A 21,434-nucleotide genomic window follows, 5' to 3' on the forward strand; every position below is an offset into this window, starting at 1 on the left:
TGCCTTTTATTGGACATTTCTTTAGACTTGTTTTAATCGGGACATTTTCTAGGCCTTAGAACTGTAAACTTGCAACTTATTAAATTCCCCTTGTTAAAAGCCATTCCGTTTCTGGTATATTGCATTCCAGCAGCTAGCAAACTAGAACACTGTTATAACTCCACCTTCTCCTTTGCTCTGTCTCCCACTCTTTGAGGTATTTGGACTATGCCCATACTAACTTTTTCACGTTGGAAGGGGTTGTCGATAATATGGGATAGGGGAATGGAAGTAGTAATGTTCTTGGAGAAGCTGGCTCCTCTGCATTTCAGGATTTTTCTGGCCTAGTAACCCATGTGAGGTTGTAGGTTTCTGGAAAGTAATCATAGTGCATGGAACCTTTGAGGAATTGTATATATTACCCTAGGTATTCTTTAGGATTGGCAGGAATGGTTTTGGTTGGGGGTTGGCAGGTTATGATAGGAAGCAAGGTCTAACTGAAGCTTGCTTAAAAGTAATCTCCAGAGTAGCCTCTCTATTAAACTCTCTCAGCCACTGGTACTTTATTAGTAACACTTCTTCTCCCCATTTTGGTCAGGATGGAATTGCTGATCCCATAGTGCTAGGACCAGGTTCATCCCAGGCTCATCCCTGGGGGTCATCTCCCACGCTGCTAGGGAGACTTTCACCCCCGGACATCATGCCCCACATAGTGGGGAGCGCAATGATTTCACTTGCCGAGTTGGGCTTAGCGAGAGAGAGAGGCCACGTCTGAGCAACAACAGAATTAACTAGTAGGTAGGCTAAGCATCTTTGCTACATACAGAAGCTTCACAAGAGCAAGTCTCAAGATCAAGGGCTTAGTCTATTGACTTGGGTGTCCCTAAAGTTTAACACAGTATCGGGTTTCCCCAGTGGTAAAGTTTAATAGTGTCGTATTTTTTCTCCCATCCCTCAAGGGACTTTGCCAATACTTTTTGATGATTTGCTTATACACTCTGGGATGCATCCAGGCGTTGCATTGAACGACACAGGCTCATTCTGGGCTCCCTGTGTATGTTTTGTTTAAATGATTTATCCAGATAAGTTGAGTTAGAGTATGTGCTATGGAAGATTTAGGTTCTGGACAAAATAAAACTTTCTTCCTTTGGTCTCAAAGAATAGATGAGGATCTGAAATACAGACAATATTTTCCTTACCCCTGCGTTCTGAATTACCTTAATCTCGACCTGACCAGCTTCATTCTTATCTCTAAATACCAGGTTATGCATATATGAAACAGCCTCCCCAAATCCAGAAATAACCGTTGCCACTCTAGACTAAATGTGACTGCTATAAGGGCTTACAGTCTAGGCCCTTGTCTTCTTATAAGTATTTTCTAAATGAGACCATATAATAATTGCTCTTTTGTTTCTGGCTTATTTTGCCTCCCCGAATGTCCCACATGTTCATTCACAATGTTGCATGCCTCACAACTTTGTTCCTTTTTGTAGTAGCACAATATTTGGTCATATGTATACACCATTGTTCACCAAGCTACTTCTCAGTTTGTGCATCCTTCAGCCACCTCCAGTCATTGGGCAACGTGTATAATGTCCAAAGTCAACAGTCCATCAACACTCTCAATTTTAGATAATTTCATTGCTCTCAGGAGAAAGATAACCAATAACACACCCTCACCAAACAGAAAATTCAAACCTCCCCTTAACTCTTGTCTCTCCCCCCATTATTTACTCCTGGTCTCGCTGTGGTACACTTGATGTTTTCCTGTTAAACATTACCCATAGCATGCAATCACAGTTTCCACCCTATAGCCTGAACTTATACGTTCTTTGTACAAGATTCATACCTTTGCAGGAGGTATGAATGCAAGAACGGATTTATATTTGTAGTGTTCATCAGTGGGACGCATGGGTCTGTATAACCCCTTTCAATCACATTCACCTTCAACATGGTGACATTACTTTTAGTCTAGTGAACTGCCCTCACTCCTATCTATTTTCTTACATTTTCTGGTTGCCTTTTAAGCCCCTGTGGAAGTTGCTACGGAGACCCTGGAAAAAGGTGGGGTAGAAATAACTTCCAGAGGTGATATTGCATGTGTCCAGTTGCCCCTCCTGCTCTGGATGACCCCCACTGTACCCCTTTTTCTTAGCCTGGGAAAGGGTAGGGGGCAGGAATGGCAGGTTCCTGAGGTCAGGCTTCTCGTGGGTGAAAGGGGGGATGACGGACATCTGAACAAGTGAAGGCCTTTGGGTTCCTGGGTGAGTTGGATGCGGTGGGGCCCAGGGTGTGAGCACCTGTGCTCTAGCCTGCAGTGGGGTGGCTGTGCCCGCGGGGAACGGCAGGACAGGTCGCCTCCACTGGACCTGTCTGGCTTCTAGGTCAGAGGTGGGGGACATTCCAGTCCTTTAAGCCAGCAAACCTGGAAGGTCTCCATTGCCCTCTCCCTCTGCCTTCAATTAACTCACAGACGTGTGAGCACTCCCTGGGTGCCCTGCGGGGTGCCGGCCGTGGAGAAGCTGCTGGGTGCACACGCCATGACCTGTGCCCTGTTTGGTGCCCAGTGTACCAGGCCCGTGAACTTATGAAATATGAAATAACCGTAATATATAACACCTCCTGAGTTTTGACACTTTCCCAGTTGAATGTTGATTTAAAATGTTATCGTGTCACATTTATTAACTGTTTAATTAAAAGCAAGGTCTGAAATGCTTGATTCTTTTCAGTGCTTTGAACACCCGGAGAGACAGACATGACACATTTTGATGCTATCTTGGTCAGAAAACTAGGCACTGTATTCACATTACAGCTGTGACCAAAGTGCTAGAACTTTGGATTCCCATTTTTCTTCTTTATCCCACAGTAATTTTTTGCTTAGTCATTGTTTTGGTTTGTAAGTTGCCTGAATGCGATATCCCAGAACTGGAATGGCTTTTAAAAAGGGAATTTAAGTTGCAAGTTTATAGTTCTAGAAAGATGTCTAAACTAAGGCATCCAGGAAAAGATACCTTAATTCAAGGAAGGCCGATGGGTCAAGAACAACTCTGTCAGCTGGGAAGCCATGTGGCTGGCATCTGTGGGTCCCTTGCTCCTGGGCTCCACTGCTTTCAGCCCCTGTGCCTGTGGGGGTTCCTCACTTTACTTATCCAGGGCTGGCTTTCACCTCTTGGCTTCCCTTGGCTCTCTCCAGGTTCTGTCTTGCTTCACATCTCATGGTGACATCTGCTGAGCCCCAAGCATCTCCAAACATCTGTGTCTCTGTTCTCTGAAGCAACAGTTCTCCAAGTGCCTACATCTGCTCTGTCTGTCGGTTCTGTCATTTCTTCAAAGGATGACAAAGGATGCCTTTCAAAAGGATGCCAGTAAAGAAATCAAGACCTGCCTGGAATGGGTGGAGTCACATCTCAATCTGACCAAAAGTTTCTGCCTTACAGTATTGAATTAGGATTAGGAATGGCTGCCCCACAAGATAGGATCAGGATGAAGACATGGCTTTTCTGGGACACATAATGCTTTTAAACTGGCACAATCCCATAGCCCTTATCACCCTCTATCAGTGACCCCTAGCATTGGTACATTACGTTTGTTAAGGTTGGTAAATGGATATTAAGATATTACTGTTAACCATAGTCCATAGTTAGCAGTAGGTATGTTTTTTCCCCATATACCATTCTATTTTGAACTCCTTGTGATAGTTTTGTACATTTGTTCTAGTTCAAGGGAGAACTTTTAAATATTTGTACTGTTAAACACAGTCATTGTCCACCACAAGATTTACTGTATTATATGGTGCCATGTTTAAACCTCTGGCTTTCCTCCTGGTGACATACGTGACTCTAAACTTTCTCTACCAACCACATCCAGACACTGTTCAGCACTGTTCATGATACTCCATATTTAAAGTCACTCTTATTAGCAATTCTGCACATCCTAAGCAGCTGCTCCCCATTCTCCAGCCTCATTCTATCTCCTGGTAACCTATACTCTAGATTCTTTGTCTATGAGTTTACATTTTATAAGTAGTTCATGTCAGCGGGATGATACAATATTTTTCCTTCTGTGTCTGACTGATTCCTCTCAACATAACTCCTCAAGGTCCATCCATGTTGCTGCATGCTTCAGGACGTCATTCTTTCTGACTGCTGGATACTCTTCCATCTGATGCATATGCCACATTTTTGTTCATCCATTCATCGGATGATGAAACTTGGGTTGCTTCCATCTTTTGGCAACTGTGAATAATGTGCTACGAACATCGGTGTGTGAATGTCTGCTCAGGTTCCTGCTTTCAGTTCTTCTGGGTATATCCTGACTAGTGGGACTGCTTGCTAGTAAGGCAACTCTCTACTCAGCTTCCTGAGGAACTGCCAAACTGTCTTCCACAGTGCCTGGATCACTTTTTATTATTTTTTAAAAGTATTTTTATTGACAAAACAAAGCAACATACAAACATGAACATTCTCAGCTTATGAACATTCCATACTTGGTGTACAATCAATGGTTCACAATATCATCACATAGTTGTATATTCATCAAAATGATCATTTCTTAGAACAACTGCATCACTCCACAAAAAGAAATAAAAAGAAAAAAAAACGCATATATACCATACCCCTTACCCCTTCCTCTCATTGACCACTAGTATTTTCATCTACCCAATATATTTTAACCTTTGTCTCCCCTATTTTTTTTCCTATACCCCTTACCACTCCCTTTCATTGGTCACTAGTATTTCAATTGACTCAGTTTATCTTAACATTTGTTCCTCCATTACTTATTTATTTTTTATCTATATTTTGTACTCATCTATCCATACTGTAGCTAAAAGGAGCATCAGACACAACTGGACCACTTTTAATGACACAGTTGGAAAATATTTTGGATGGCTTTATACGTTAATTTTAATAGATTTTTAAAATGAGCAATGCTCATGCTACAAAATTCAGTCCTCATCCTCTGGTTCCCCTCCCCAGAGGCAGTCACCATTCCCAGTTTCTGGGATCGCCTTCCATGACAAAAGGTTATGAGCTCACATGGATGCTCCCAATTTAACTTCTTACTTGCAGTGCTTCTGCCTGTCTTTTAGGATGAGACTTCTTTACCCGTTACTGCCTCTTCTCCCTGTGCCTTCCTTGGAGGAGCTCCCGGCTTGGGGGACACAGAGACGGGGCTGTTCCTTCCTTCCAGGATGGGGTGGCTTGAGGGCTACACGGTGGAGCTGGTGCCAAGGGTCTGAGGCCGGGGGTGGCTCTGTGCTGAGGGGTCGTGGGTATGGAGGCGGGTGGGGGTTGTTCTAGTTTGCTAGCTGCTGGAATGAAACGGAATGGTTTTTAAAAAGGGGAATTTAATAAGTTGCTAGTTTACAGTTCTAAGGCTGAGAAAATGTCCCAATTAAAACAAGTCTATGGAAATGTCCAATCTAAGGCATCCAGGGAAAGATACCTTGGTTCAAGAAGGCCGATTTCTCTCTCAAGTGAGAAGGCACATGGCGAACACAGTCAGGGTTTCTCTCTCAGCTGGAAGGGCATGTGGCGAATACAGTGTCATCTGCTAGCTTTCTCTCCTGGCTTCCTGTTTCATGAAGCTCCCCGGAGGCATTTTCCTTCTTCATCTCCAAAGGTTGCTGGCTGGTGGGCTCTGCTTCTTGAGGCTATGTCGTTCTGCTCTCTCCAAATCGCCCATTCTCCAAAATGTTTCCTCTTTTATAGGATTCCAGTAAACTAATCAAGACCCACCCAGATGGGTGGACACACCTCCACATAATCCAGCTTAACAACCACTCTTGATTAAATCACATCTCCAGGGAGGTGATCTGATTAGTGTCAAACATACAATACTGAATAGGGATTAGAAGAAACGGCTGCCTTTACAAAATGGGATTAGGATTAAAACGTGGCTTTTCCAGGGTACATGCATCATTGCAAACCAGCACAGGGGTAGATGCCTGTATCAGCCCGGATGGGCTGGGGGTGGGGAGCTTGAGAAATAGAAGTCCCCAATCCACGGTGGCTCCAACCACAGGGCTCTTTCTCCCTCTTGCTAGATGCCACCATAGGCCATCTGGGCACTTGGGGCCATCTCTCTGGGACCCTGCTACAGGCTGCTGGTTCCAGGGACGGGGGTAGCTGTGTGTGGCGGGGGTGGGGGTGGGATGTGTCTCAGGCCTAGGACACCCCTCAAAGGTGGAGAACTGGGGAATCTTGGCTAAATCCCCCCAGGGCTGACCTTCATCATGAAAGATCAAGTGGAAATGTACTATTTTATTTGTAGGTCGAGCCTTATTCCAGCTTCATTTTCTAAAACCTATATTCCCCCCCCCCAAAAGACTCCTTAATCTCCCTGGCATCATATTGTATGAATAAATTAGTTTTTCAATGATCATTATACTTGTTGTAACCTTCACTTGATTTTCAATGACAGGTGTTTGCAAAAGTCTTCCTGACATTTCAGAAATGCAGCGAGGGGGATTATTTTTAAAGTTGGGATAATTCACAGGAACAGAACCTTTGCACCCCAGGACAGTGCTCCTGGAGCAGAAGGAAGGCTGTTCCCGGTGACCAGCAGGGTGGGGGCTCGGCTGCAGCTTTCACATGACTCTCTTGGCCCCCACGGGTCCTTTTACAGATGAGAAGACGGGAGCTACAGAGGTGCGTGGCTTGCCCAGGGCTCCAGGTTTAAACATGCAGGACCCCAAAGCTGCTGCAACCTACGTTTCGGCCTTTGGACCATAGGATGGAACCCTGAGCTCCCTTCGAGCTTTGGTGTGAGATGACTGCTTGACACACCGGGAAAGAACTACAGACCGCCCCCCTCAGCATTCAGTATATGGAATTCAGCTCCTGGCTGGGCACCCAACGTTCTGCTCCGTTGTCAGCCCAGGTCACCCCCTGTCCAAATTTGAACTGGAAGTTAGTGAGGGCAGGCTTGAGAGAGAGCATCAGGTGTTAGCTCCCAGTGCTGTAGCTATGCTAATGGAAAATGTGGTGGAACATTCTGGAATTACATTTGGCTCTTGGTAATAGACACCTGAAAAATACCGGCTTAAACAAGAAATAATGATGCAATAAGAAAACCAGAGGGAGCAATCAGAGCTGGGGGTGGGTGGGTCCCAGGATACCCCCAGCACCCTGGAGAGGGGCCTTTGCCCTCTTGCTGCTGTATGGGAGAGAGGAGCGGCAGGGTTGTGGAGCTGTCCCCCTCTGAGGACGCCTCCCTGAAGCCCTACTCACCTGTGTCCAGGTGTCCTTGGTCAGAACTCAGTCCCTGCCTGCAAGGGAGCTGGGAACTGGTGCCTCGACAGACTCAAGTCTACACGCAGGAGAAGGGGGCATGGGTAGCCACAGCTACTTTCGACAATGCTATTATAACTACTGACCCTGCACCCCATTCACCCCCTACCTGCTCCATCCTGGCTGGATGGGGAATTTTGTTAGGCATTTAGGGGTGCAGAGTTTTAAGCCCAGACTGAAATGTGTTGGGAAGGTGCTGACCCTGCTGTTGCTTGCTGCCTCCAAAAGGGTTTCACATTTTTGGTTAACTGAGCTGGGGCTGAGGGTGCGTTCTGTCACTGTCTCCTTTAGGAGTCCCCAGATGCTTTCTCAGCAGGACGACAGGAAAGCAGGAAGCAGGCTGAGCCTCGGAGGCATTGTGCAGAGGGACAGGGGTGGCATGTCCCCTTGGTAGGGTCAGGTCTTGCACAGACGCCACAGGTTTGAGCAACTGGTCCACCCTGGATGGCGCCAGGAGTTCTCTCAGAGAGGTCACAGCTTTCCCAGCAGCAGGACGGTGGATGGCTGGGAGAAGGCTTGGATCTGGCTGCTGAGGAAAGCAGGGCTTGGACTCTGCGGCTTGCTTGCACAGCCACTCAATTCCAGAGCAAGAGCAGATGGGGTAGGAGCCCACTGAGCTTCCTGGATGGGCCCAAGCCTTGCCTTGGGGCTCTCAGCCTGTACCCCAAAGACAGCCAGGGGCCCATGTTGGCCCAGCAGTGACCATGGTGTCAGATACTGGGGGCATCGGCTCTGCCCCTGGGACCTGACATGTCTGACCTCCCCGAAGTGGGGGGTCCTGGGAAGGGGGCACCTCCTTACTCTTGCAGACCAGCCAAGGTGCATCCTTTCTGAGTATTGGGAGCTTCAGAAGGGCCGCCATGGCTGGCGTGACCTTCATCAAAAGGCCTGTATAAAATTCTAGCCATGCAGCAAGAAGGGTTTAAAGCAAACGCTCAAGGGCCCATTCTCATCCAGACCTCAGTTTTCCTCTCCAGATCCTCACATGCCCTTGGGTATCTGCCATGTGCACACAAACTTTTCTGTACAACATTTTCTTACACAAATGGTACCTCTATACATGATGTGCTGTATGTTCCTTTTATTTAAAAAACAAAACAAAACAGTACATTTATTATATCTGAGAACATTTCAGATCAGCAGTTGGCACCACTCCCTTCTTTCATTGTATTGTGCGGTTGAACATACAAGAATATGATGACTTCGTCTTGATATACGCAATGCTGCAAAGAAGAGCCTTGTTCTCTACCTCTGGGCACTTTTACAAATATTTCAGGACAATTAAGAAGGAGCTGGTCAAAGGACACATGTGTTTGAAATCTTGATAGATACCTAAGGGGTGGCCCCAATGGCAACCACCTCCCCTCAACACCCCTGGGTAGGTACTGGTATATCCCACGTGGTACAGCATCACAGAACCCTTTTTTTGTCTCCCCACGTCTTCTCCTCAAGCCCCCTTGGCTCTGTAACCAGCACCGGGGCCTCCCCAGTTGTGGAGGGTGCCCTTAACTCAGTGTTTCCGCCACACCAGCCTTTCATCCATCCCACCCAGGCTGCAGACTGGCTCCTGCCCCAGGACCTTTGCACGTGCAGGTCCCTCCACTTGGTGAGTGCTTTCCTCAGTCTCCACATGAATGTCTCCTTCTTCCACCTTGGGGCCAAGATGAGATGGCCTGATTCTACCCTGGGCAGTGAGTGAGACGAGGGTGGGACGAGCCTGCCTGTGACCACAAGCATTTCAGTAAACAGAGGCCAAGGCTTCTTTTTTAAAAGGGAGTCTATTTATTTCAAGATAAATGAATCACATGTGCCTGCACACCCCAGGGAATCTTTAGTTTTAATTTTTTCTATTTTAATTTTGGAAAAGGGTCACCAGCATGAATCAGAGTGCAATAGCACAATCAAACTCCTGTTCTGGGTTAAGTAGCCTCAAACGGCAACACTTGATAAAGGTGGTGGATGTGTGAGTGTGTGCTATTTATATATATATAAATCGCTCTCATATGAACACATAAAGGCCCCATTAACAATTTAACTTTTCACACCGCTGTTCATGTATGCGTTAAATCTTTAGCTGATACATAATTGGGTATGAGCCCCATAGGATGTGATTTCACAACCAGACACCTAACCACTGAGATATTACTTAATTTTTTTTTAAGTGATAAACAAGATTATCATGTGCAAACAAACAGAGTTTGTGTTCCAGCTGCGTCTCAGCTGATTCGACACAGCTATAAACACAAGACCCACCCCACCGGCCTGCTGATTAAGTTACTTCTTCCTTTTGTTGGCTGGAAAAGAACGCAAAGAGCTGAAAAGGGCACCCTGGGCTTTCCCCCCATGTCACTTAAAGGAACTCATTCATTCCCCAGGTTGGACAATGCTTCAGGCCAAGGGTTCGATCTCGGTGAGTTTCTCACACTGACACTTTACAGGGTTACAGGGCGAGCAGAGACATCCGATCTCAGTTTGCCCAAGTCAGGCCCAGCCCTGGGGACACAGGGCCTTGTGAAATGAGCCGGAGCCTTGGGACCAGGAGGGGGAAGGCGCAGGGGTCATGGCCTCCTCCCGCCCTGCCCCCAACTGCTACCCAGCTAGAGCTTCTAGTGTAATTCCATCTGAGACCTGGGGTGCCCGGAGTGGGGGCCCCCTCCCCTGCCCCTGCAAGAGGGACAGAGAAGGGAGGGGGAGGCACTTCTCACCCCAGGGTTGCCTTCCTCCCTTTGGGCTGTAAAATCAGTGATGGGGGGACCCCAGCCCACCTCCGACCCGCCTGCACATTCCTCAGTGGTCCTTAGCAGCAGGTGAGGCAGGAGAAGTCCATCCATCTTTGGAATCCGGGTCCAGCCACAGCTCACCGCCCTCTGACGCCACAGCAGGCGTCACCTTCTCTTGCGCGTGCAGGTCTCCAGCCGGCCGAGCTCCTCATAGGACTGGTAGAAGACCTCGAACTCCCTGGAGCCCCAGCTCCTCCAGACGGCCAGGCACCACTCAGTGTTTTCGTTCTGGAAGCCACACACGACCGTGTCCTTGGCCACCACGGCTGCATCCACCAGTGTCCTGCGGAGAGAGGGGGTCTGAGCAAACCACAGGGGTCCCGCCAGCCCTGGCCAGGACCTTTGCCTTGCTGGGAGAGGAGAGCTTGGTTAGAGAAAGGGGCCCTGGGGCATCCCCGCCCGGCCCTACCAGCCAGCAGAGCTGACAGGCCTGCCCTGATACATCTAGCCTGTGTGCAAGGGCAAAGGGCCGAGGGCTTCTCTTCTTCACGGGGAGTGGCCTAAGAAATTGACTCCTGGGGGCCTGCAGATGCCAATCAGAGCAGGCAGAATTCTCTGTGACTGAGTGTCCAGAAAACACCACTGACTCTTGAAGGCCTGCTGGTGAATGAACTTTGGCAGATTCTAAGCCTTGGCCCAATTCCCCTGCCTCTCGGCTCACGTATGATCCTTTCTCTCCCATTGATATTGCCACATGCTTAGAAGACACGTGGTCAGACACACCAACCTGCTGCAAAAAGCCATTCTCTGTTGACATTTTTTGTTTGAGGTTGTGGACTGGTATGAATGATCTGTGGGTGTGCTCATTTCCCCCCATGGACACTGGACACTTCGTGGCCCCCTGCCCTGGGCAGTGTCTCCGTGGAGCCCACCAGGCATGTATGGTGCAGCCCCTTCCTCCTGGGCCTGGCAGGCCTGGCCTGGCTCCAAGGTCACTGCCTGGCCTGGCTCCAAGGTCACTGCCTGGCCTGGCCCCAAGGTCACTGTGTGAGTCTGGACACCCCCGGGTAGCAGCTGGCCTGGCTCCAAGGTCACCGCCTGAGCTAGGATGCCCTGGGCAGCACCCGGCCTGGCTCCAGGGTCACTGTGTAAATCTGGATGTCTACAGATGGCACGTGGCTTCCCTGCCTGTGGCTCCCTCACAGCCTTGCATGTCGTGGGCAATTACCAACTCCTTGCTGAGGAATAAGCATCTGGGTAGGCTCAGGCTGCTGGGGTCTTTTTCTCTGTAGAGTGAGTATGTCTGGCTTGTGGTAAGACCTGGCTTTCGGGGGAATGAATAGGAAAAAGCACCAGACAAGCTTTAAGAGCAGGAATGGCCGGACGGCTCAGCAGATACCATCCCTAAGTCGCACACATCTCCCTGGCCTCGTACACTGGGTCCTGGGCAGGCTGTACAGGGCCTGTCTGTCCCAGCAGCTGCAGAGAGGCAAGACCAAGCCCAGGAGGAAGGCAGAGGTGACCCCAGGCTCAGCGGAGTCAGGGTGCCCATGCGGTCAGGTCCCGACCCGATGCCGACAGGCAGTTTGGGCCGTCTCAGCCAGGGCCCTCCTGCTTGGGAGGGGGGGATGGTGAATCAGGTGACCTCCACTGGAGGTGTACCCCAGGTGGGGCACCTGGGCCACAGGGGCACCGGGTACCCCGGTTTTGGCCAGTATTTGCTGAGCCCCTAGAGGCCGCCTGCCTGACCCCCTCCTGTGTCCTCCTGTGACCTTACGGCCAAGTCAGAGGATGCTGATATTAATTCGTGGAGGAAAAAGAAGGGCAGAAAGGGCATTCTGCAGGGAAGTGGTGATGGAGCTTTAGACCCCAAACGTCCTTGCCCCAGGGAAGCGGAGCCGGACTGCATGGACCCCGGGATCCCCGGGCCCCTGGAGGAGCCATTTCTCCACCTTACCCATGTGGAGTCAGTTCTCGAGCTTTTAGGACGGCGATGACGCGGCCCCGCTGGGCCCCTGACTCCTTCTCCAGGCCAATGATGATAACATCTCCACCACGCCTGAGAAACCAAGACAGAAAGGGGAAGCATTGGGTCCATGGCCGGACTCCCCGGGGGAAATGGATCTGGTCTGCAGAAAAGCAGGGTTGCCAAGGGGCCGTCTCTGCTGGTGGATTACATTACCGAGAGGGCACAGAAAAGCTGTGGCCGAGAGAAACTTTCCCAGTAGGAAACTTAATCACAGTGGGCCGTGGCCCCTCTCTCAGTGGACCGTGGGCCCCTTCTCATTTTGTCGTGCCTCTGGCGCTCCACTGGGCAGATGAGCTTTCGTGCGGCTATTATTACATTTGCAGAACAGATGGCCCCAGATGCCAAGAATGGGGGTGGGTGGGTAGGTGGTGGTGGGGGGACACGCTCGCAGGAGAACCACTCTTGATGGAGTTTGGCATTATCTTTAAGGATGTCCTAGGGTTCCCTCTTCTGACCCCTACCGCCAGCACACACAGGCCCCCCTGCCCATCTGCACCGTCCCTGTGACACGTACCTGGGTACCCAAATGACGTCTTTCACAGGCAGGATTTTCACAGCCTGCAGGTGCTGGCTGAAGGCGTCCCCATCCATGGGAGCCAGGTCGTGTCCCTGCTGGTCGGAGCAAACGCTGAGCTGGTCCTCGCCGTCCATGGAGAAGGGCACGCTGCAACAGCTGGCTGGGGACCCGGCGGGCTGGCAGGGCGGGGACGAAGAGTAGGAGGACATGGAGCAGTAGTCGGTCAGCGAGTCCTGGTGGGTGAGGATCTGCGTGCCCAGCTCTTCGCTGTACATGATGCTTACATCCGCGATGCCGTCCGCCGTGGGCTCCTTCAGGCCGGCGGTGAAGCCGCCCAGGGGCTCAGAATCCAATGGGCGCACAGGAAACACGTCCCTGAGGGGGCTGGGGTCGCCGCAGAAGTAGCGGGCGCACAGCTGGTAGGTGGTCGCGTGGTACATGGCCAAGGAGTTGGCCCTGTCGTCCAGGCACCAGACCACTTCCTCCCCCCGGCACTCGGAGCTGCAGGCGATGGATGTGACCATGGACGGGGCCGAGTAGGGCTCCAGCCGCCGGCTGATCTTCAGGGCCGAGCAGTCGATGACCAGGAGGCCCGGCCCATTGCCGTACCAGACCTCGGAGCCGCTGTTGGCCACCTCCATAGCCCGCACGGGGTAGGGGTTCTGCCGCGCGTCGTCGTCGGGGATGCTGAACTTCACCCTGTTGGCTGTGTGTGAGCACAGGTAGGCACAGCCCTCGTCCGGGGCACCGCGTATCACCGGGAACGCAGCCACCAGACCGTCGGCCAGGCCCGCCAGCACCAGGTAGGAATTCTGCAGGAAGAGGCAGGGAAGCGTGAGCCCTCTCCCATGGCGCATTCCAGGGGAGAAGCAGCAGGCTCGAGACACATTTCCATGTTTATCCCGAGCTGCCGCCAGGCTCTTTCCACCAACTGCCTGGGTTCAGGTTTACTCTATGGTCATGACAATTAGTACCATCAGTGCTGGCACAGGCTCGGCATGCAAGTTAGTGGCAGAGAATAGAGTCCTGGAGTAAAGTCACACGCAGGTGGGCAGCTGAATTCTGATAAAGGAGCCAGGGAAATTCAATGGCGTAAGGGAAAGCCTTTTCCGGAAAAAGACCAGCTCAACTGGATAAATATATTAGGAAAATGGGCCTTGACCCCATGCTTCACATCAAAAATTAATTTGACCTGAATTACAGGCCTAAAACTAAAAGCTAAAGGCATGAAGCTTCCAGAAGAACAAACTATAAGAAGCTGTCCAAGACCTTGGTGTAAGCAAATATTTCCTGGAGAAAACACAAAAGGCATAAATCACAAAAGAAAAAAAATGGACACGGAGGAAATATTTGCCAGTCACGGACAGGGAAAGGATGTGTGCCCACCACCACATTCCAGAGAAAGGCTTTTAAAGATGAGGGGCTGCCAGCAGGAATGTCTGGATGTGCACCCCCCCCCCTCGAGGGGGCACAGACCAGACCCTGAACAGCTCCCAGCAGGAAGGGACCCCGCCACGGAAAACCCCAGCTGTGGCACCGGGCATGAGTACCGTGGCGGCTCACCCACCCGAGTCCTGGCCCGGGAAGGGATGGAGTCTTATTCATCGCCGAGACCCCGGAAGGCCACGTGGTTCTCTGCAGCTAGTAGAAGGCACGTGTTTGCTGAGCATTTAATTCTTGTGTCTTAAATAAGACACATGTCAGCACTTCGAACGCAGGATATGTTGTGCTCCCGGTGTTACTGCATCTACACTGAAATACCTGCCGACCAGCAGGGACGGATGAGGTCCTTGAGGTCTCCCCACACCCCCAGCTGACATGATGTCCCTCCAGCCCCCAGAGGTCAGAGGGCAGGGGCCAAAGGAGCCAGGACAGGGCTGAAGGTTCAGCCTCATCCCAGGCACTCCTCAGAGCCGCTGCGTGGAGCTCACTGGGAACACAAGTTAGATGGCCGAGCCGAATCGGCGTAGGGTAGGGAAGGGCTCGGAAGAACAAAAGAGGAGCCAGGGTGCGGGCAGGGAGCCAGGCCTCGCACAGGTGAAAGACAGAGAGCCCTGCTGTTGGGAGATGGGGGTACTTGGGGATATCAGACTGTCCGGGAGAAGGCAGAACCCCAGCCTCGAGCTCACAGCAAGATCAGTAAGCACTAAGGAGCTTTGTCGAGCTCTGTCTTTGGGATATTCACGAAAGCCATCAGTCGAGGCAAACAGGAGCAGAGTCTCTATCTAGAGCAGCCGGCCCGGGCCCCGGCAGGGCTGGGTGTGAGTGTGCATGCATGCATGTGTGCGTGTGTGCGTGCGAGCAGGCAGGGAGCTGCCGGGGGTGGTGGCGGGCAGGGACCCTGCGCAGGTAGGCTCTGCACAGAGCCCGCTTTATTTCCTCTGGTGGTGTGGGAGGGGGTGCCCGGGCCTGGCCAGCAGGGGCCTGAAATAAGGCTTTGTGTAGTGTTCTCATGTGCTCTAGGGCAGGCCGGGTCCAGAGTGGGGCCATGGACAGAAAGGACTCTAAGGTTAACTTCATACTTGATTTTATTTTTTTTTACTGGGTGGAGAGAAGAGCACATATATTTCACTACTGTCAGGTAGCAAAAATAGCAATGTTCCCATTTACCGAGTGCTTGCTCTGGGCAAGTGCCAGAGCCAGAGCTTTGGGCCCGCCCAGCCTTGAAGTCCTTCCCACAATCCCTTATTATTCCCATTTTACAGATGGAAAAGACTCAAACAGGAGGATGATGGTCAGAGTGTTCTGACAAAGCAGTGCCGTATTTCTTTAGGTGGAATTCTCAGAGCCCAGGAATAGTCACCTATGCATCCATTCATCCTTCCATGCATCCATCCATCCATCCATCCATCCAATAAGCACTCCTAGAGCATTTACGGTGCCTAAGGAGCTTGCATGCTGCAAAGCTGGCACTTCCTCGCAGTCAGAGCAAGCAGAGCATGGTCAGAGCCTGCGCATGGGAGAGGGAGAGAGGGTGGGGGGAGTCTGGGGCAGGGGACGATGTCCCAGCGGCTGGGGGACTGGGGCACCCCAGAGATGGGCTCACTACAGCCGGTCTTGAGATCTGAGAGCAGTTATTGTGGGAAGGAGGTGAGAGAGGAGGGCTGCCCCTGGCAGAGGACGATGGGGGTGGAGGATGAGACTTAGGGCCCCGTGGGATGGTGGAGGAGAGGAGTCTGGGGGTGCCCTGCTGGACACAAGAAGCTGGGGTATGGGATTTCTTGTGAGCCCTAGAGATGAGGCAGAGACCAGGAAACAGGACCGGGGTGGCCACCAGTGTCACAGGGGGAAGAGGCGATGTGTTTGTATGGCACGCTTGTACCTTTGGCAGACCATTTCACCGTAGCTGGGGGCGGGGAGGGGTGTGGGGGCAGGCTCTGCCGTTTGCATTTGGACAGCAAGGGGACACTTATCCTTTGGTTTTATCAGGGCTGCTGTGAATTTTCTTTCCTGCTTTCTCAGGACGCCTTCGACCTGGACTTGGTGGCCCAAGAGCATGGGGCTGGGTTGGGTCCCCTCCCTCCCTCCAACCCCAACAGCTGTAGGTTGCTCTGGGCTGGAGTCACACCAGACCTGCCCCCCGCCCCCCTCACCTTTTTAATGATAGGAACTGCCAGGAAGCAGGTGACGATGGCCGGGGTGTCCAGGGCCCTCTGAGGCGTGTTTAAGGGGCACATGCCTTTGAGGCTGTAGATGTAGATTTTCTGATCCTGTGGACATACATGAGGCCACCGTGAGAGCTGGTCTGGAAGAGCTGCGGCCTTGCCTGGGGTGGGGATAGGGGTGGCACAGCATACCCAGCCTGGGCAATCCCTCCTGCGCCTTAAAAGGTAACCTGTTTTCTGTTACCTCCCCACCCCCCAATGTGGGACATGACACCTAGGGCTGAGAGTCCCCCTGGCAACGTGGGGTCTGACAGACTCCCAGGGTTGAGCCTGGCACTGTGGGATTGACAATGCCTTCCTGACCAAAAGCGGGAAAAGAATTGTAACAGATAACGTATTAGTGGCTGGGAGAGATCAAATAGAGTTGAGAGGCTACTCTGGAGGCTACTCTTATGAAAGCCTCAACTAGATTTTACTATTTACCATAGTTTGCCAAATCTCAACCAAAACCATTCCCACCAACTCTAAAGAACACCTAAGCCTTTATCTGGGATTCTACAAAGGTTCCATGCAGTATAATTATTTTCCAGTGACCTACAACCTCCAGATGGGTCGCTGGACCAGGTTAGTCCTGAATTGCAGAGGGCTAGCCTCTCCAGAACATCAGCTAGTTCCATCCCCCTATTCCATATTATTGACAACCCCTTCCGACATGAAAAAGTTAGAATGGGCATAGCCCAAATACCCCTGAAGAGTGGGAGAAAGATCAAAGGAGAAGGTGGAGTTATAACAGAGGAGATAGGATTTAACAAATGAGTATGACTGCTGAATCATTATATTGATATTTCATTTGGTCTCCAGTGTCTTGGAGCAGCTAGAAGGAAAAACCTAAAATTGTGGACTTGCAATCCATACCAAACTCTGAAATCTGTTCTACAACTCATGTGGTGTGCTTTGAAATTTACTGCTTTTTTGTATATATGTTATTTTTCACAATTAAAAAAATATTAAATTGAAGAAAAAAGGAACAGTCACATACACACAAGGTAACCTGTTTGAGGTTTATATCGATATTTCTGTTCTTTGCAGAACATTTGAGAAATACAGACTAATCTCAAGAAGAAAATTGAAGTCGCCTATAATCCATTAGAATAAACTGTTATTGGGGTTTTGGGGAATTCCCTTCCAGAAGTTTCTGTGTATGTATGTGTGTATTATAGATAACAGCGAGACCACCTCTGATGCTGTTTGTGTTCTTCTCTTCATGTAATGGTTCAGAGTAGGGAGAGCCCTGTAGCCTTACATATTTCACAAGAGAACCACTTTCTAGCACCTCTTGATTATCTGCCCTTCAATGAACACTGAAGGGCAATTAGATTAATTGTCTAATCTCCTGTTGTTAGATGTTTAGTCTTTCCATATTTTCATTACTGTAAATTATTCTAGAATGAACATTCTCACAGATGTGCGTGTGCGCATGCTGGTTCTCTCCTTAGAGTAAGTTCTTAAAACAGAAATGACCGAAGTGCAAGGGGTACAAGCGGCCGCAGAGCTTTCTGTGGCATACCCGAACCAAACTTCCGAACTGCTGTCCAGCAAGGGCGCACCGGTTCAAACCCCATGCCAGGGCAGGCCACGGTGGCTCAGCAGGCAAGAATGCTTGCCTGCCATGCCAGAGGACCCGGGTTCGATCCCCCGTGCCTGCCCATGTGAAAAAAAAACCAAACCAACCCCCATGCCAGCAGCTTCTGGCATTGGTTTCCCTGCATTCCTCTCGGGGTTCTCGGAAGACAGCCCCCTTGGCCCTTCTGTGATTTCCCTGATCTGAAGGCACCAAGGGCCTCAGTATTGAGGGGATTTGCATCATTTAGATCTGGCAGTATCGCTGCAAATCCAGTCACTTCGCCAACCTCCTGGGCTTTTCTTCCCAGCTGAGATTCCAGACCCGAGGGTTAGGGTACTGGGTCCCCCATCCCGGGGTGAGCTGGGTGGTGTGCAGCTGCTTCCATGTTGATACATGGAAGCCGACGGCCTCCCTCTGGGTGTGTGGGTTGGGGGCGGGGCGGGAGGTGTCTCACAGGAAATGAGCTAGGCTGGGGGATGCTAAAACTGTATTCCTTGTTTATGCATTGTTTATTTGAACTCAGGTTTACTTGGGCATCCTGTATTTTCTCCCCATGGGACCCCTGCTCCCAGGTACTCTCCCCTGCCCATCCCCCAGCCCCCCTGAGCCCCACACTGATGGTTACCTCGGTTGCTGTCCACAGCGAGCTCTGAACCTTGATCTGGCAGCTCAGCCTCATCCCCGCACAGCTCATTCTCTGAACTTCCAGAAGGCCCTTCTCCGTGTTCACCACCGTGTAGTTTCTGCAAATGCAACAGCGGTGCAGGCAGTTTGTGTGGCCGGAGGCCACCTGGCTTCCCTCCTTCCCTTGCAGCAGGTGGCCTGCCTCACCCCCAACCCTGGAGCCCAGGACCCTCGGGGCCCTGGGGCCCAGCCAGGTTCTGTGTGTCTGGCAGTGCTCGGACATTTGCAGGCAGGGAAAAATCACTCCCGATGGAAGGAAGAATCGCCTCTTTCTGCCACCTTTGAGGGTACCAAGAACTGCCCCATCCTGAAGCAGGGGACCGGGAGTCTGTCTGTCACCTGTGCCAGGGCCATTCGCTTCCCATCCCCCAGACCATATCCTGGCCCACCCACCCCTTCCCACCCTAGGAATGTGGGAACCCTTTGCTAGAAGGAAAGAGCCAAGGCTAATGGGAAAGCTGGTAGACTTCAGAGAATGGTGGGGGACCTTCAAACAGGACCTCCAAAGAGCTGTGGAGAAGCTGCCCTTGCTGGAAGTGGTTCACCAGGCATGACACGGGGCCACGGATGCCCGCTCCAGCTTCACTGCCCCCCACCCCGCCACTGCTCTCCATGTGCTGTGAATTGTGCCCACCACAGCTGGTGTGTGTGTGGGGAGGGGAGTAAGTTATTTACCCCAAATCGCACAGGTCTTTTCCTCCACCTAAGAAAATAAGTCAAGCTGTGGATAGGAGTGTTCAATTATAATTTTTTCCCACCATCGAATTTTGGAAACCTTTGTCATTATTGACAGCTAACACAATTTGCAGATGATGGAAAGAAGTGAAGGGGAATGGAACAGCACAGAAAACTTTTTCAGTTACATTTTCCTACTTTTTTCAATGCATTTAAAAAATTAAATTAGGATATTCTAAGTAGCTTTAAATTTTACTTTGAAAAATTATGAAAATACAGAACAGCATAAAGGATAATATGCCCTTTCACCGTCCAATCAGAATTTTGTCATATTTCTATCCTGTTTATCTGTTCTTCCTTCTTCCATTTCTCCTTCTCTTCCCTAATGAATAGAATGTCACACATAAAATGTTGAGGACCCCGTCACCTTACCCCCCAGTATCATTTCGCTTCTGCTTTGGGACAGAATTATCATATCAATGAGTCTTCCTTCAAGGCTGCTGGCAAGCTTCTTATTTGGGGTGCTGGTGGGGGGGGGTGGTGGTGATGCATGGACCGGGAATCAAACTCAGGTCTCCCCATGGCAGGCGAGCATTCTACCGCTGAACCACCAGTGCACCCTTGCTGGTAAGCTTTTTAAAAATCCTCACAGGGGCCAGAGAGAGGCCTCTTCCTTCCCTCAGGAGAGGAGCTTTCTTTACTCTGAACAAATCATCATAGATAGCTGTGTGAGTCTGCACAACTGAAAAGTTACACGTTACCAAGCTGACAGAGCCGCGGCCCTTCTAGAACTATCTGTGAGCACCCTGGGATTTTCTTAGTTCAGATTCCTAGATGTGGAGCTACTGAGCCAGAGAGGGTCAGCATCTTTAAGGCTCTCGATCCGGAGGAACAAACTGTTTTGCCGATGGATGTGCAAATTTACACACTCACCAGTGAGTGTAACATATTCTCAGCAACCCAGTATTATCTTAAAAAAAAAACTGTGCCAGGAAGATAGACAAAAAAAAAAAATAAATAAATAAAAGGCCAGTTGCAGGCTGAATGTGCATTTCTTTGATTATTAATAAGTTCAAATGTTAAAAATATGTTTATTAAAGTGGTTCTTGGCGTCATTGCTACAAATTCAACAAAAATTCCCAAACAAACATGTTTGATGGAATCTTTCTTTTACTAGTGTCCCTAGCCATAGTGTATGTTTTTTTAGTTCTGGCAGTCTGAGGTAAGACTTCACAAGAAATCTGCAAAGCACTAATATTTGAAACATTAAACAAGTGCTTTTATTGGCTTTTAATTCCATATTCTTTCTTTGCAGACTTTATTTTGGTTTTGAACTTTTTTTTTTTTAGTAAATGCCCTTATGTTTTTATGGTCCCATTGCTTTCATCAGTGAGTATTTCCCACAAATAACAACTTTGTTTATTAACACTTCACCATCAATTATGGTTACAAAACTCATGCCCAATATATAAGGAATCATACTTATTAGTAAAATTACAAAGACCTCTTTTGGCCCTCATTTCTTTGGAACCATGATTATCCCTTGGTTTACCACTGACTGCTACAATCAGAAGAGATGTGATTTTTCTTTACAAAGAAATCTAGTGATGCTTGTCTCTCCATTCGAATAGGATCAAAAGTCAATGTTATATACATTTTTATATCTAATTTACTAATGAGGTTAAACAGGCTTGATTAAAATTTCAAACGGTTTGAAAAATGAAAAAAAAAAGTTTATTGTTCTCTGTTTATCTTTTCTAAAGAATTTGCATGTTCCCTGACTGTTTTACTAGTAGGATTTTGGATTTTTTTTTTTGCATTGATTTCCAAGAATCCTTTATCTTGGTTGGTGGTTGTTTCTAGGTTGTTCCAACGTGTAGAGCTAAGTTACATGAGTTTATTTTTCTTAAAAGCAAAATACATCATGGGTTCATCCAATTTAAATTCAGAATGACAGAATTTTAACTTACCTATCTTATATCTGTTTTCCCTTTCGCCATGATGAAAATTATGGTTTTCAAAATACTAGCATAAGTATTTATCAACCACATGAACAGAAACAATGTCTGAAAATGACACTATCACTAACAATAAAATTACTGAAAACAATGCAAAATATATTAATTTATAATATATAATTAATATATATTTATAATATATATAATATACATTTTTTGGCTTTGCTTTTTGTTCTTAGCCCCTATCCCATAAGGAACAGAATCCATTGCTGTGACTTAGAAAGGTTTATTTCTTAAGGGCACCGTTTCCTGGAGCATGTCCTATGTCAGAGCCATCAGTCCCATAAAAAT

At 49.4% G+C, this 21,434-nt stretch overlaps 1 protein-coding gene across 3 annotated transcripts in view; it reads right to left on the reverse strand.

Moving 5' to 3' along the window:
* Positions 1-8,337: 8,337 nt before the first annotated feature.
* Positions 8,338-21,434, reverse strand: part of LRRK1 (leucine rich repeat kinase 1) — a 164,010-nt gene continuing 150,913 nt past the window's right edge. For all 3 annotated transcript variants that reach the window (XM_077124020.1, XM_077124021.1, XM_077124022.1), the window contains 5 exons: positions 18,392-18,509; positions 16,131-16,247; positions 12,535-13,349; positions 11,949-12,050; positions 8,338-10,334 (listed from right to left, as the gene is read on the reverse strand). In XM_077124020.1, coding sequence (XP_076980135.1) covers positions 10,157-10,334; positions 11,949-12,050; positions 12,535-13,349; positions 16,131-16,247; positions 18,392-18,509 — 1,330 coding nt within the window. In that variant the 3' untranslated portion in view covers positions 8,338-10,156. The remainder of the gene's footprint in view (positions 10,335-11,948; positions 12,051-12,534; positions 13,350-16,130; positions 16,248-18,391; positions 18,510-21,434) is intronic.

This window comes from Tamandua tetradactyla, chromosome 12, assembly GCF_023851605.1.
Source record: "Tamandua tetradactyla isolate mTamTet1 chromosome 12, mTamTet1.pri, whole genome shotgun sequence".
Lineage (NCBI taxonomy): Eukaryota > Metazoa > Chordata > Mammalia > Pilosa > Myrmecophagidae > Tamandua > Tamandua tetradactyla.